We start from the raw sequence: 18,095 nt of genomic DNA on the forward strand, positions 1-18,095 counted from the left end.
GCATAGAGGGAGGTGTCTCTGCCTTAGCAGGGGAATTGGAACTGAGGGATCTTAAGCATCCCTTCCAACCCAAACCATGCTATGGTGGAATATAATAAAATATTGATAAAGCAGAAGCCTGTTAAAAAATACCACTCATATTTTTACTTTACTAGAATACTGAATAAGAAACCTTTTGCCCCATCTAAGCTTTTCCAGGACTAACACAGGCGCTGTTAGCTTGGACTTCTCCCTGTGCGTTGCAAATTCTTTAGGTAAAGCTTGCCTCTGCCTGAGTGAACCCAAATCACATATGTTCTAAACCTTTTAATTCCTAGAACTAGCCAATAAATTACTCCTACCTGAGTGTAATCGTTATTTTTCTCTCACATGTGCAGACAGAAAAATAATACTACGATATAGACTTTAAGTATCAAGTGCTTTTATTTTATTATTAGGTATTCTTGCACCAGCAAGGGTGAACAAAAAATGTGAAATTTCACAGGATTGAGTCCTGTTTTACCTCTGGTGAAGTGCATCTTTGTCATGCACTTCAGTTTTCTAGACATTCCAGTACAAATTGTCTGTGTATGATTAAGTCTTCAGTCATGTTTATGTTTCTTTTCTCTCCTTGTGTAATTGTAGCAGCAAACTGCATTTGAAAGGGCTTTTCAGCACCTATTTATCAAGAATTGTTTTGTACCTTGTGTTACTTCTCTAGTTACAGTGTTGGTGTTTTCAACATTATACATGCTAGTGCAGAAAAACAGAACATTATTCTGCACTAGATATTTGAAAACATTACTTGAAAGGCCCGCTTTCATTTTGTGCTTTATACTGAGGAAGAGTTGAAGCATTTCAATGCATGACAGGCACATTTCTTATTTTCTTTTTGTTTACCAGTTTTCCCTTTTTACCCCTTTTCAGTTTATTTATTTATTGTTTTTTAAAATAATTTGTTTTCATCATACTATTTTATTTCAAATATATGCCTTTTAAATATTCTTGCTTTTTTAATTTCCTTCTATGGATTGTCACTTCAGGCCAACTGTCTCTCACTTGTTTGCTCTGCTCTGCCCAGGCTGAAGCCATATTTGCATATAGAACTGCAGTAACACTGTTGTGCACCTGTATGCTGCATTTATTCAGTACTAAGACATTAAAGAGACACTATTTTAGATTCAAGCCATTAAATTCAAACTGAACAGACTCTGGTGTGGGAAAGCAACACAGCTAGTATTGCTGTGCAGATTACCTGAGGACATAGAAAGTAAATTCAAGGAAGGAAAGCTCCAGGTAAATTTTCTTCAGTTGTAATAATCCACTATTATTAAATGTCAGATAACATCTGCAGAGGTAAATGCCCACACACAATGGGGCTCATGGCAGAAGTTGAGGATGATGGCTAATACCAGATCAGATTCAGTGGAAAACTGCAAAATTCAGAATACTGGCTTGCACATAATTGTGATTAAGAGATTAGAGGCTATATATACTGCTGGTATAGGGGAAGTCCTTCAAATGTTTGGGTTGTTTTGTTTGTTTTTCAGTCTGTGCTTACTTTGAAGTTCTTTCTACTTCTTTTAAGGACGTTATTGCAATTAATATAATGGTACAATTTAATATTCTATGTGATTTTCAGCTTTTTTTTTTTTTTTTAATGCTTAGTACTGCATATATTTGCTGCATAACTTTTTGCACATTACACTATTACTTGTCTTCCAATAGCTGTGTTTTTAACTGAGTATAATCCAGTCTTTACCAGTTTTCTATTTATGATCTGTGTTTTAAGGAGCTCTTTCTGATTATGTGGGGCTGAAAGAAAAGCTTGTTTCCTTCCAATAAGCCAATAGTTAATTCAACTGTATAAATTCTACTGTTTTTCTATGATTCAGTGTTCTAGCTGTATATGGTGAATACAAAGCATGATCTACTGATTTGTCAATTTGGGAAAACTCTTAAAGCAAAAAGTCTTAAATATGGATGCTCAACTTCAAACTAGTTAGGTTTAGTTCATCACAAATCAGAATGCCATGGGAGAAGCCTTTCTCATTATTTTGTGGCAGCCACAACTATGGGATTTTTCTTCTATATTTTGAAGTTGACTAGTGTTGTGTATCTAGATTTCAAAAGAAGACTGATGTAAAAAAAGTATTCAAGTTCTGTTGGAGATGAAAGTTTGATTCAGATAAATAGGAGTTTTATGAGTAGTATTGATCTTCGGAGAGTTGAATGGCAGAGCTGGGAAAGAAATTGATGCATCTGAACTGGTCAAGAAAGTTTTAGGATAAATGTTAAAAGGGTATTTTAGCTGAAAACCAAAAGATAGTCTTCTTGTAGCAGCAGCGGAGGTTGCTGATTTTACTGAAAGTAGAGGAATTGCTTGAGGTGGTTACCTTTCATAACACTTAACTGGATTTTGTCATGTGAATGATTGGTTTTAAGACCCAGGTTCCTGAGGTGGGGTAAAAGATCTCTCTTTCCAACCACTAACTTTTCTTCTGTTCAAAGAATCCAGCTAGAAATAAATATATATATACTGAATTGAGGTATACTTAACAAAGCTATAATTGCTTTTGGGAATAAACGTTGTGTTGGATTGGACAAATAGTAAATGAGGATGATCAATAAAATTGCTTTTGTATTAATATTTTTAACAATAATGTATTCCTTCTCTCAGAAGAAATATAAGGAGCAGAACAACTTAATCACATTAGTCACAGCATACAGCCGAACCATGACGGTGCAGAATCTCACCTCAAGCCACTTATGCTGACATTATATTTGCACTTTTCACCCTCTTTTCTTTTGTTATTTAGGAACAAACATGAATTTTACACTGAGGAAAGGAAAAGACCATGTTGGAAGATTTTGAGATACTGAACAATTACAGTTTGTTGGTATCTTTTCCTTTCATCAAGTTGTTCTTATTGACCTTTCCAGTGCAGGCAAAAAATATTTTAATCACCATATTCTCTTCAACTCACTATAATATTCTGTTTGATATAGGTAGAAAGTTCTGTAATATCACATGTTGAATGTAGTAGTCCTGAAATTTATTCCTTCTGAGTAACTAGAGGTGAAGGGTTCATATGTTCCTGAGATATGGTTTGGGGCTTTTTCAATTTGTCCTATGTCTGGATCTTACTAAAGTGTTGCTAAAGAGTTTAAATAGAGCTGGTTTTAGATTCTGTAATTGTTTAAGGAAATTATTCCCCAAAATCTATTCACTGCAGTTCTTTCATATTTTCATTCCATGTGTACATAACCGAGAATATCTCAGTGTAGTTTCCTTTGTATTTTGCATACTTGAATATTGACACAGGTTAAAGTGATTGATATTCATAATTGGCAGTGATCCCCAAGTAATACTAAGTTTACATTATTTATCTTCCTCTTTGAACAGTGAACAATCTTATACAAATTTAAAGATATTCCTGGACCACCTCTTACTCTTGAGGATTTCTGTTCATTGTAAATACTACGAAGTATTGGCTGTATCACAGAATGGTTATGTCTTAGCGTACTGAAAGGATGCTAAATAGCAATCCTTTTCTAATGAGTAGTGCTTAAGTACTAGCTAACATAACAAAGTAAAAAATGTAGATATGCTTTGTCATGAATAGAGGGGTTGAGGTGGAACAGTGTTTTTTGTTTTGTTTTGTTTTTTTTTTTTTGCTATTACTGGTTCTGAGGAGAAATATTACTAAATCTAATTGTTGGAAAGGAATTCTCTTGTGTTTATGCATTGAAGTGAACAAAATATATCAAGAAAAACTTACATTCAAATGTTTACAGCTAGTGCTATTAAAAGCATTATATTCAAAGAATGAACTGAAAATGTGTAGTAGGTTTAAATTCTTTTCATTTTTAGATTTTCAGCGTATGAATACCTTTAATAAGTCTTCTAATTTCCAAAGCTGTTCTTTGACATGAAGTGTAGTTTTCCTATTCCTGTACTGACAAGTCATTACTACTATACATCAGCAGGTGTGGTGAAAGCACTTTATTCTGTATTTCAGTAATACTGATGACATATTTGAGAAATGTTCTTATTAGCTCATTTTTTTAAAAAAAGATACGTACAAGTTAGCCATACCATAATGTCAGTTTGTAGAAGAGAAACAATACAGTACTTGTTGCAGGAAAATAATCTGAGATCTAAATTATCCAGAGAGCCCTTATCCCTGGAATGTCAAACTTTTAGCCTGCTAATTAATTATTCTGGCCTCCATACCAGAGTACAGTTTTACAGGAACTCTAGCTGGTCTATTTCTATCCACGTGAATGCAGGTAAAATCTTTTGAAGATATTTTAAAGTACACCTAGTTTTTCAAGTCTAATGATATATTACTCTGAGAACTGATGCAATTGAGTAAGATTTTAGTGTGGGAAACATAGATAATAATGTTAAATACAAGAAGTTTATGAAGTACAAATGTATTCTGTAATATTCTTATCATCAGTCTGTTCCTATCTAAAACTTGATTTAGCTTGCAGGTGATTTTAACACAAGGCTGAAATACAGGAAGATCTGAAACAAACAAACAAACAAACAAAAAAACCAACACATTAATATTACAGAAATAAGTTTAAAATGATTATGGCAAGAGACATAACTAATGCACTGACAAGTAGAATCAATTCTGCTTTCTTCTAGGCATTTCAATCTTATATATCCTCATCAGTTGAATTATGATGCTAAATTTGTTTATAGCAAGCAAAGGTATGTAGAAGACCAGCTCCAAAAAAATTGTAACCATGGAGAAATAAGAGATTTTCATCTCTACTTGTACATACTATAAGAAGTCATAAGCATTTATGTGTTATACACTGTCTTAATTATGTATGCAAGTTAAGATATGGAACAGTTTTTTGACTTTTAAAGCATTACTGTTAATTTAAAATCTTGTTAAAGTTATTCTAGTTGAACTAAAGTATGTTTCTTGGAAAAATCTCCATTCTTTTAATCACGACCTTAAATGATGGAGAATTTATCACAGTCCTTCATTATCTATTCAATTGTCAATTTCATAATTTTATTTTAGCTTGAGTTTCACTGACTCTTCCAACTAAATTTTTTCTTAATGTATGTTTTTGTTTTTGTTTTTTTTTTTTCTATTACAGTAGCAATTTCTTCTATCAGAATGTTTGCCTACTGATAGTTAACTACAAATCATGGGGTACTTTTCCAGCATATCCTAATAAATTACATTAATTGATCTCAGTTTGATCAGTGTAAGTTCAAAAAAAAAAAGGCAAAACAAGTCTTGTGGAAGAAAGAAACAACTGCTAGAGAATTTGGTGATTAAATAATAAAATTATATCTTTGTAGGTTTTTTTGTTGTTTTTTTTTTTGTTTTTTTTTTTTTTTCTGGCCTGAAACACAAAATGATCATCTAAAGGTCTTATGATCTTTTAAATAGAGTGGAAGAAAACAAGTACATTCCAGATGTCTCAGTCCTCCAAAGGAATAAAAAAAACCATAAAAGCAAAGAATAAATAAATGATGCTTATGCATTAATGGAGTTCATTTGTTTTAGAAACATATTCAGGAAAGTGCTTAGCTGTCCCTCAACTGAACAGCAATTTTATTAGTAATTTTATTACTTCTTTAATCAGACAGATGTTTGTATTTCCATTTCCATGTGCATCTGGTTCTATAGTTGGCACGTAATGAGATTTTATCCAAACAAGTATTTAAATTTTTTATATATGCATATATATATATATATACACATATATGTGTGAGTTTTATACACACATACACACACAGATACATACATTTTAAATTGGGTTTACAGCAAAAAGTCTACACTAATAGTCTTTAAGAAGCATGATTCAAAGAAAGAATTTACTGAACCTTACTAAGCAGAAGTCCTCTTAAATAAATATTCCTCTTGTGCCCATGGTCGTCTATGTAATGAATTGTTTGCATTCCAATGATTGAGGAAGAAAAGTAGTAAGGAAAAGGCAGAGAGCTACAAAAAACTTTCCTTGTAGGATTACTTCTCCTTCAAGTTATAAATCTTTAGAAATACAGCAATTAAATAGAAAACATACAAACTATGGAAGCACATCCAGAAACAAGTCACGTTACAGACTTGGGTAGACAGTGTAATATCATTCATTACACATGCTTGAATGGATTCATTCATGCCAGCATTCAAGATGGATTTTTCTTTTGCTTCAGATAACAAAGAGTTCCACTTTTCAACTCCACTTTTTTTTCAACATTAAATTGGAAGCAGTCCCCTAAAGGGGCTTCAAAATGCAATAGCTATTGCAATTATTGATCACGGTGAATGGGAAGGAAAAGAATTTACAAGCATGGACTGCATTTGAAAACTTAAATTCCTAGTTTAAAGAAAAAATAATTTTGTACTTAAATTCATAGCACAATCACATAAAGTGAGTGAAAGGGTTATGATAAATTGTCCCTAAAATGGTGCCATCTCAGTTAGGCCGAGATTTCATAACAAATTTCTGTCTTTGGTGAGCACAGATAATTGAAATTCTAAAGACTGTTTCCCTCTAAATGTTTTTATATGTACAGGGTCTGCTTGCCAATGGAATATCATCTGAATAGATGTGTGATTGCCAGATATCTCCTCTCACAGTTTTTCTTTGTATTTACTACTACAGATAGATAGAGAGGATAAGTTTCTAATGGAATTCAAATGCTTTGCAAGTTGCAGTAATTAGATTCTGACTTCCACATTTATATGATTAATATATTACTTTGGACAGCATCATTTTCATAGATTCTGTATTAATAAAATCTGCATTAATATTTCCATTAATTTGTAAAAATCATGAACTTCATATAGATCCTTTTCTAGTCAGAGCCTACTCAGTCTCCAGTTGTGGATACCATTGCCTGATGTTTTTCATTCTTTTAAGCTCTTATCAGTCTTATTCTGGTTTGTACCCCTCTGTTCAGGATTTTTTTCTTCCCTCTCTAAGTTAAAAGCCATATCATTTATAGTCTTTTAGATCAAACATGGTCCATACTTTGACCTTTTTGGAATACCTGGAAATAAAAATTGTTTCTCGAGAAAGGATATTAGGCATTCTAATATTTCAGGTTGTTTTAAATTTTTATTTCTTAAAGCACGCGTATTAGGAGATATTTTAATATGAAAAAGAGGGACTAATCTCTGTTTTCACATTTTGTTATTCAAGATTTATTTTTGCTTTATCCAGAGCCTACAGTAAAGAGGTATGATAATGCTCTTCGACTTTGGGGCATTTGCAGTGTGCTCTCTGATTCAGTGTTTGAGAGCTGCTGCTAATACTCTAACTGAATCTTTTGTTTCCTTTTTGCAATATATCTGCTGTTTTGTACCCAAGATAAAACTCAGCTTTGGATGAATTTCATTTATGAGCATCAGATCCTTCTTTAAGTTAAGTCAGTAGTAGTGGTAATACATTTTCAGTTCCATGTGATTTTTATTATCAAGTATCTAATCCTTCCTATACCTACAAAACTTTCATACATACACATATTACGTATATGTGGCTATGTAGTTACAGTCCTGTTTGTAAATAAAACTCTGCTTGTGCATTTACTTCTGACAGAATAGAATGGAGAATGGGAATGGGGATTCCGAAAAGGAATTTTGTGTTAGCCTTCTGTCATAATTAGGTAGCATAATGTAGGGACTGCTTTTCATACATAGCCCTGCAGAAATTGATCTGAAATGAAAACATGAAGCTTCGAAATGGATCCTGTGAAATGAGTCTTCCAATGTTTAGACTGTACAATAGCAGAATTATCCTTCAGTAACGCTGGGACTACTGCACAAAAACGACAACATCACCCACTGAACTCTTTTACGAAAGAAAAATCCATTAAAAGGCAAACCTCTGTAGTTAAAACATAAAAGCTTTTTCTTCCAAATTGGGGCTGATGAATTAAGCTGATCTGTGCAGCTAAAATGGAATGGTTTAATCCTACACCACATGAAAGGAGAATGTCACCAATTAAGTGAGACTAGAAAGCTTTGTTACTGAAAGAATGCCTGGCTGGAACTTGCCCTCAAAGGCTTTACAAGGAAAACAGTCATTTATTTAGGCAATCTCTTGACAAAATACAAAAGAAATAAACTGATAATGAATTGGCACTTCTGGGGAACCAAAGGATTTTAATAAAATTTCTCTGGACCACCATCCTCCTCCTAAATACCAAAATCTGCAGTATAACCTTCCAGAAACCATAGGAGGATGCAAGGCAATGTGATTCCCTAGGATACCCCTATTCTTCTCTTTTCAGGCTCCTGCTCACATGGCTATTGGCAATGTCAGAACGGCAAGTGTTACAGACCAGAACAAAGATGTGATTTTGAAGACAACTGTGGGGATAATACAGATGAGAGTGAATGTGGCACTTCCTGCACCTTTGAGAATGGCATATGTGGCTGGCAAAATTCCTTGGCAGACAGTTTTGACTGGGTGCTGGGGGCTGGCTCGCCTCAAAGACTGAGACCTCCCAGGGACCACACACTTGGAAACAAAACTGGTATGTTGTCACAAATGCAATGTAATTGTCATTATGGAGCTTCTCATACCTCCATTGGGAGGTAGTGGGGAGATTCTACATATCTAATTAGGGTGTCATTTTAAATAAGTTGAATGCGTGCTGTAGTATACAAATATTAATTGTTGCTGTAAAATGACTTTAGGTTAGGGAAATTTTGTTCTCCATTCTTTCTCCTTTAGGTACTGTTGTACCAGTAAAGCAAGTTAATTTGTTACTTGTCAAAGAGAGGCATGTATTCTGACTGCGGCCAGCAAGAGTGAGGTAGCTCAGCACTGAGATCCACTTTGTCCTATCCTCCAGTCTGAATATATTTCCTGGAAGCCTCAGTTTGTGTTAGCACAAGCCACAGTGTTCTGAATGTAAGGAACAAATGAACAAATATTTACAGTGGCCTAAAGTATATTGCATGCTAATCATTAATTATTCTGGGTGTTAATAAGTATTTTATAATAGCTTTTTTTCTAAAGGATTTAATTTCTTGCTCATAACTGGTTGAATAGGCTAAATGCTTTGTACCTTCTTTATACTACTTAAACATATTGAAAATAGGTTGTAATGAGAGATGGAAAGTGACTGTTAAAGACTTAAGAAACACCCAAAATAACAAAGCTACCAATAGCAAATGTTAAAAGTTCTACTTTGAGTAATTTTTAGTAAATAAATATGTATAAATATACTTCCCTTGTAAGTGACAGAATAGCTGCATGGCTTCTTCTGGAAAACTACCAAAGTAATTCCTCTTATCATTGCTAGAGGCTCCATGCCTTCATCCTCTCCCTCTGAAGTTCTCATAGTCCAGGCAAAGGTGTTACCAAAGCTGAGCTCAGACTTGACCTTAAATTGAAATAGGCCACAGCAAAGTTGAAGAGATGTTTCGAAATGTATTTAGAAGATAATGAGTATTTACATGAACTACTGAAGGATAAAATAATAATAATAATAAAGTAGTAATAAAACCAGAAATAGGGAGGGAGACTGTTGTTTGCCTTTTACAAGATCCAGGTGTGTTACAGTACAGATTTCTACAGCTCTGTGGTGTTTATCATGACAGAACTAACACATAATTCAGCTGAGTTGTTAAAATATTCTCACATAAGATAGAAACTTCAGTCTATATTTATCCTTCTGGTCCAGGTTCAAAGCAAAAGGAACTTTAGCCCTTCTGCAACTCAAGCCTGTCCCTCAGTCAGACAAGTTTCTTTTCAAAAAAGACTGTGGAAGTTTTTTGTTTCATTTCAGCCTCCAAACAGGTGTTAACATAAACATCAACATGCCAAGCACTCAAAATAGCCACATCCTCCTAGCAAACATCAATGCTGTGATAAGGCATGTTTTCAGTATCCTTTTTAGTGCAGGTAATGGCAGGTGTGGAAAAAGTAAGCTTTCATTTGTATTTTCTAACCTTATTTAAAAATAAAACACTTATCACAAAGATGTCACCACTCAGTATGTGTATGATTGGCCTCAGGGAGGAAGTAATTTTCTCTTCCTGTAATATTATGTCAAATATTTATAGCTGGAAATGAGTCAGAGAGGCTAGAATGAACACATTTTAGTCCAGAGGGCTTTTATCTCTAATTCATAGAAAAATTTAGTCAATGTGAAGTTATAATTTGATAGTGTGCTACTTTTGTAATGATTATGTTTATATGCACTATACATTCGTTTGTATAAAGGAAAAAAATAATTTGGAAGCCAGCAAAATTTATTAAACTTTTGATTAAAATAGAAATGGAAAACTAAAGGAGCATATCAGTTTCAGAATATATTAAGTGTAAGCATCTATTTTTGCAACTTCTTCTGACTAAATAATGTAATGGTGAGAAAATAGTCATACAGTAATGAGTGCAGATGTCCAAAATATCTGATTGTTTATGAATATGTGAATATTGAATTTTTTTCTTTGTTTTTTCCTACATCACAAGTTTTTATATTGTTTGTTATTGTGAAGGTTATCTTTCAAAAAACTTTATCTTGAAATTTATCACTGTGTGGTCATTGATGTACTGTCAAAACAGTAAGTAATGCAGTTAGACAAGGAGAAGTGATCAGGGTAGCTGGGAAAATTGGAATATTCTCTGTATTCCTCACAGGTCTGTTGAAACATTAAGCTGTTACCAGCTTATCCTTATCGGAACAAGTATTTACAGAAAGTTATCTGGTAGCAAGTGTTTGCAAGTGCAGGACATATTTAGGAAGCATACTTTATACCACTCTGAGTATTTCTAAGTTTCAGTCATGGAATCTAATCTGAAAGCAAAAACAATTTTTCAGGAATAATTTCATTTCAGGACAATTCCTATATCTTGAGGCCACTGCAATAGGGCTGAAAAATCAAAAAGCCCATCTGAGGAGTTCCAGATGGAAGGAGTCAAGCAGGAGTTGTGTGTTGAGCTTCTGGTACTTCAAGTCATCAAAAGCTGCAGGATGTATTCAGGTTCTCATTAAGGTAATTAAAAAAATATTTTCTTTTCAGTGTCTGATACCTGTTAAAGTGTAAGTGCTTTGGCAGACTGGTTTGGGTCTGTTAGAGCAGTAGGTAGTCTGCAAGAGTCCCACTGCTTTTGTCTCCAAGGCTTCTCTTGGCTTTTCTTTTTTGTTATTCTAGTCTCTTAAAAATGTCCTTGTTACAATAAGATACTGCTCCCACTCTTATTTTCCTGTGGTATTATTGTCTTAATAAACTTTTCAGACATTATTTTATTTTATTTAAAATTATCTCTGCGTCCAGTCAGCTTAAAGAAAATTTAAAGGCAGTGTAAGTGGTTGGAATCTGAACAAGGGCTTATTATTCAACTCTAATGCAGGCAAGAATCTTAGAGGTAGATAGAAGACATTCTTCTCATTACTAGTGCATTATAAACAGTTTCACAGATCAGCCTAGTTTACCTATTATGTTGTTTATAGAGATTTGCACATCAAAAATCTAATCACAGTTTCTGTTTAACAGCATCTTTAGGAATAAAGTCTAATTAAACACTTTGTAGCCATGAGAAATAATACTAAAAGTTTACCTGGTGGTTCAAACTACTGTACTAATACAAGTCCATCTTGTTTGAGTATAAACATGAGGGAAATCAACTTTTTTATGCAGCTAGATTGTGAACAGACCAGGGGGAATGGTTGTTTTAAACTATAAAGGAAGGGAGATTTAAATTATATATCATGGGAAATATGTTTTTTTGTTGTTGTTTGGTTGGGTTCTCAGGGGGTTTGTTTGTTTGTTGTTTTTGTTTTTTACTGAGAGAGTTGTGAGGTGCTGAAACAGGCTACCCAGAGGAGTTACAAATGCCCCATCACTGGAGTTGTTTAAGGCCAGGTTGGGTGCTGCTCTGGACAATCTGATCTAGTACTTATCTAGTGGCTAGCAGCCCTGCCTGTGGAAGTGGAGTTGGAACATCCTCATCCTTGAGCTCCCTTCCAACTGAATTCATTCTATGATTCTATGATCTCTTGACTTGAATCACTGGAAGCTTATTAATGGACAGTAATAGCTGAAAAGGCAACATAGAGGAGATGACCTGGGAAAGAATTTGCTATCTCAATTTTCAAAGATGAGCAAGCTATCTCTAGTTAAAGTCTTCATTTCTATTACAATCTGAAAGTGAGAATGAACACCATGTACACAGCTGATACAATTAGAAACAAAACAATCATATTGAGACAGAATGTGGTACATTACAGAGAAAGAAAAATTTCAATCAAAAGTTAAAAAGCTTTTTTTAAAAAAAAAATCTTAGTTCATTATGTGTATTTGCGGATGTCTTCTCTTAGTATTAACATTGCTTACCCACTTTCAAGAAGCCTGAGTATTATCTTTCATACTAAAGTAGTGTCTCAGATTGCGATATAAACAATGAAACTGTAGGATCACAAAGAGAATCATGTGGGCATGAACTTTTCTGTTGAGGCATGTCATGAGAGAAAAAGTCGGTTTCCAAGGGAGTTTCTCTGCCATTAATATACTTTTCTGTTCATATTATACTGTGTATTAATACAGACCTCTCTGTTTGTGGAATAGTAATCCAATCAAAACGATGGTCTCTGAACTGGTTGTAAAAAATACAGTATACTTCAAATCAAAACCCTGACCATTTACACAAATGAAATATGTTGACATTATAGCTGTCTGTGGAGACAGCGAAATCCAGAGACTGCAATATCCATCTCACCATAAATTGCAATTATAAAATGTTTTACAGCTGTGCAAAAGATCAGTAGACAATCAAAATATTATCAGTACAGATCTGTATATTGCTAGTCAAAACTTTTCTATTGAAAGTAAGACTTTGAATTATTTCTATGTGACAGTTGCAAGAAAATATAAGAATATTCTAGGAGATATTTTTAAGCTAAAGTACTGTAGGAAAATGTTCATATTAATTATGTCTGGTTTAGTGGTAATAGTGAGGTTTCCAATCTTTTGCTGGATCACACAGTCAGAGGAAAGTCTTATTTTGAGATGCATTTCTAAAGAGTTGAGAAGAAGTTATTAGGTATAAGGAAAGACCACATATTTTATTGCTCTGCTGATTTGAAGATAAGTTTTCTAGTGCTGATTAGGTTGTTTTTGCTAGGAAAAGAAAAAAAATAAAAAATGAAGATGATAATTCATCCTCTGTATAGACATTGTTATTAAATAAAACCAACAACAATGCAACTTAGGGTTTAATACAGTTAGAGAGGCTTCAAATACTTTAGAGAAGCCTCTGGAAAAAAAAAATATGCAGATGTCTAAAGAAGATTAAACTAGCTACTAGCAACCACCTTCACTGAATGTGATGAGGCCACTGTATACGGGATCTCTTTAGGAAATACCAGCTGACCTCTCTGAGGCATTTGTCATAGTGAATTAATTTCATCCTGTTACAAATGTGCAAAGACATAATGGTATTCAGGCAAGAAGCCTTGGCCAGCTCATACCAAGTGAAGCAGGGCTGCACCAGCACTGCTGAAGCAACAGCCCAACCTGACTTCTGCACCTGGCAGCTGGAGCCAGCAAGCAGACCATGCCCTCCAGCTGCTTTCAGGCTGATAGAGCACAGACCCCATCACCTGGCTGCTGCAGCTTCTCAGACAAAGCTGGATAACAGCTGTTCCCTTAGTATTATAATTGTATTTAGTTTGCCTAAGGAGGATAAGAGAGACAGAGAGATGTAGAAATATGTAGTTAGAAGCTCAGGTGCAGGTGAATTGTGGTGGTTTTTGCAATTCCTGTTATTTTTAATGAAGCAACCTACTGTCCTGTGTGGTCAACAGGAGAACCTGAAGTAGAGGTGCTGATGTTGCCCACTGATTTCTTCTGTACATTTGTATTTCTAGGATAAAGCAGCTTAAAATGAATTTTTCTCAAATCAATACCATTGAGCTTACTTACTTCTTTGGGAAGTCTCTCAAGAATAAAGTCCAAAGAAACAACTTACTCTGCCTCACAGATCAAAATAGACTGTTTCCACATTGATTCTTCTCACTGGCTGCATGAAAAACAATCAACTCCTCAAATTAATGTAGCAGTTATAGATTTCATTGTGTTAGTGTAGCCTTCAAAGCAGATTATCTGACTTCCATGTAGTTAGGGTAAGAAACTTCCCATCTTCAAAGATTTTCTTAAAGGTTTTACTGAAGGGACTGCTAAAATCCAAAGCATATTCCAGACAATATAGAAACTGTACAGATTTTTCACTTCTCTCTCTAGACCTAATAGGCTTTATAGAGAAATTCCTTTAAACTTCTCCAAAAATCTGAAGTTTTGGAGTACTTATTTTTTTGTTTTTGTTGTTTTGGTTGCTTATCTGTATCTTTGTGTTTCTAGTATTTTGTTTTGTTTTTCAAATTATTTTCCTTTATTAAATCCAGGAAAAGATGATATTTGGAAGAATTTGGCTTGTGATACCATCATGGGATACTAACCATTATTGAATGAGTATTTATGCAGTTTGCAAAAGGTGGAAAATTTTACATTCCTTACTCCCATTCTTGGCCTTTGAACTGTTATTAAAAGTTTTATATGAGCTGATTAAATCTGTACTCTGATGAAGCCCTAATAAGTGGTAATATGGGAGTACTAAATTAGTTCATGGAACTTCAAAGGAAGTCAGTAGGGCTACTATGAAGCACAGAGTTACTTGTCAAGAAAGAAAGGAAGACTGGATTAATTTTTATGACAGATTCACTTCCAACTGCAAAAGAATTTTACATTACAGAATCTATGAGCTCTTTCCACTTGTTTAGGCTTTGTTTTAAATAGTTACTATTGGATATGAACATAAGCATATATCCAAGGAAACACAGATTCAAACAAAGATTAAATAGGAATAAGTCAATTTTCAATGAAATCCTCATTTCTCAAAAAAAGCATTTTAGAGTGATAAAATACATATGTATGACCCAACGTAGGGCAGACACTATTTAGTGCATTTTGTAATGTTAGGTTATTATGAAGTTATTTCAATCTTCTTACCTGTAAATTATTGGAAGCACAAAATTCACTGTATTCTTTTACTGCAACCAAATGTAAGCATTTATTCCAAAGAGCATGATGAACTGGATCAGAACATTTGCACAGGTTTGAATTAGAAAATATCTATAAATACATACATATTCCATATATACATATAAATGAATACATATTCCAAAGGATCAAAGAACTACTCATTTATTTTGGAATCTCTCTTACAAATACAAAAGGTGCATGAGAGCATTCATAATCTAAAATCATTGTGTTTCTAGAAAGACATATACAAGAAATTGTTTGTATGTAATATGTTAAGTAGGTTTTAAAAATTCTTATAATTTTCTTTTTAATTCAGGAAAATGTCATTTTAGAAAACATTATGGTAGATTTAGGCAGCATAATATAGATAAAATCACTGAAGTAACATATCAATATACTGTAACTTGGAATAATAAGTTCTGCCTCTCAGGGATAAAAAATCACTATGAAGCTTTCTATTCCAGCTTGGCACAATATGACAGAGATGAAAAATGCACTTTCAGTTTCTTCCACACTCCACAGTCCTCCAGCATTGTTTCATTGAACTAATTCTCCAGATTGGAGATCTCTGCCAGTGATTTACTTTATTGATTTGTGGACTTGTAATCTCAAAGAGTGGTGCTGCTTTATTAACATATAAGGTTTTGAAGCATATTGCAGACCTTTGCAAATCAGATTTATTTATTTATTTATTTATTTTTCCTTTTTCTAATACTTTCACCTGTGATAATCATGATTTAAGTATATCTCAGGTAGGGTCTTTTAAGGATCATAAATCTGCTGTTAAATGAGTCTTACTGAAGAAACAGATAGCAAAATTAACTTTTTTGTATACAGCATCTATGAAACAGGCTCATTTTTATGAAGATAAAGGGACTTTTTCTAAATGATTGAGGTGCAGCTTTGAGCTCTGAGATTTCTGTTTGTTGTTTTTTTTTCACGTCTCTTCTTCTGAATAGGTAAATTCACAGATCGAATTAGCAGATATTATCTTTTAACATGATGACTGCTGATACCTTTTAGAAAGTGCTTAGTGTTGATCAGACCTGAAATCCCAAGACAGTATTTGACTTGCCTGATGAACAATTCTACATGGAAATCAAAACAAAAGAGTGAGCATTTCCAAGAGCTCCACTGAACATCAGAAAAGGTGTAAGACCTTTTATTCCATTTTTCTTTCTCATTTTTATTCATGCCACAAGTTCTTTTGGTCTTCCAGCAATGAAAGTGTTCCTGCTGTCAAACACAGACTGTTAACAGTTGTGATGTTAGCAAAGCTTCAGCAAGTAGTGAAGCAGCATTGGAGCTCATTGTTGAGCTTTAATTTGTTTTCAGTTTTATCCTCCCTTAGTACACCTTTTATTTTTAATTCAAAGTTTGTTGTTAGTGTCTTGGAGTTGTTCTAGTTTCTGGTACTCTTTGATCTTTCCCAGGCTTGCAGTATCAAGCTACACTGTGCTTAAAATTACTTTGATGAATCAATAAAGGAAGAGTTTTAGCATGAAAAGTGGAAATTTTATGCCTACAGAAATATATTCAGTTCCCAGCCTTCAGCTTAAGATTCACAATATTTTCAAGAATGTGGGGAGAGTAGAGGACAAAAAGCATTGAGTTTTTGTTTTTGCTATAACTTATTTCACAAACATAGAGGTAATCTGATTCCAATTTCTTTCATGCAAGGGTCAGAGTAAACAGTTTTTAGCCCCTGCTATGCTGTTAATAACATTTACAGGTATTTGTTTATAGGTTGCACTGACATTTTACAACAATGACAGAGATCAGTAATCATTCACAGCAGTCAGTGTAATGGGAGCTTTGAATGCCCACTGTTGTCCCACTTTCTTCCAACCGTCTTGAAATCTATGTAGACATACTGTTCCATGACTTAATATATTTGCATTGCCTGCCTATGAGAGAGTCATTGCAGCTCAGAGACTAATTATTTGCAGTCTCATGGAAACTGTAGTCTATTGATAGGACTTGCTTAGGCCATCTCATAATGGTGGATTCACACTATTCAGAGGATAAGATGTTGTGGTTGAAAGATAAAATTTAAGAATGAAAGAATATATTTAAAACAGAACACACAAAACAGAAAATAGGATACATCATTAAAATTCCATTGTTTATTGCGAATCCTTCTTACACACTAATTCCTTGGCTAGTAAAATTAGTCTCTACAGCATACATACATACGTACTGTCCTATTCTTATTCTCTTAATAGAAACGATCAAACTAAGGAAGTATCAAATGTTTTGCATAACTTCTCAGTTGAAGTATAAATACTTACTGTTTGCTTTTTTCTCTATGTTTTTAGCCTGTGTAATTCAGAATGCTATCCAAGCCAACTATATTTTCTTTGTTATCCTGTTTTCTCAACTAACACTTCTGTTTTATTTTTTTTTATTCCATTGCAGTAGCAGCTCCAAAATTTGGTCTGTTTTCTTTTCTTGAGTCAGGAACATAACTTGACAAAACATATGGCATTCTGTTAATTGTATAAACTTGTTGGTAAGGCATTATATATATATTATATCTTTATAATATATGCATATATATAAACAATTATATGTATATATATTAAATTATATAAGAAAGATAAATGTAAGTGAAGAACTTAACAATGCAGCTGCAAAACTACTACTAAATGTGCATGTGTTCCTAACCAATATTATTAGATTTGGCCCATAAATCTGTATTATAATGTGGGAATTGCACATGCTGTGCCTCTAGAGCAATTTCTGAGTGCCCCAATGCCCTGGCTCCCCGTATAGGTATGCTTCATTTTATGCATCTGAGTCTCCCTTGAGTGATGAAGTGGACTCTGGTGTCATGGAAACCAGGCCAAACCATAACAAATCCAGTGGGGTAGACTGAAAGGTTAGGAGTGTGACAGGACCAATGCACCTTTCTCAGAGGATGAAGCCATAGGACATGCAGCCTTGTAACAGAAGTGCCACAGGTACCATTGAGTATTCCTGCACCCAAATTTGGACTCAGCATATGAACCCTTATGCACAGCTTTTAATAGAACCTTTAGTAAACTCTTTAGCAGACAAAGTATTGATAAAGCAAATTTA

At 33.9% G+C, this 18,095-nt stretch overlaps 1 protein-coding gene across 1 annotated transcript in view; it reads left to right on the forward strand.

The window, feature by feature from the left end:
* The window catches only part of MALRD1 (MAM and LDL receptor class A domain containing 1), a 192,771-nt gene that overhangs the window by 83,790 nt on the left and 90,886 nt on the right, over window positions 1-18,095 (forward strand). Inside the window, exons 26-27 of the mRNA XM_072329837.1 lie at window positions 8,255-8,500; window positions 10,813-10,970. Of these exons, the coding sequence (XP_072185938.1) occupies window positions 8,255-8,500; window positions 10,813-10,970 (404 nt within the window). The remainder of the gene's footprint in view (window positions 1-8,254; window positions 8,501-10,812; window positions 10,971-18,095) is intronic.

Source organism: Excalfactoria chinensis, chromosome 2, assembly GCF_039878825.1.
Source record: "Excalfactoria chinensis isolate bCotChi1 chromosome 2, bCotChi1.hap2, whole genome shotgun sequence".
Classification (NCBI taxonomy): Eukaryota; Metazoa; Chordata; class Aves; order Galliformes; family Phasianidae; genus Excalfactoria; species Excalfactoria chinensis.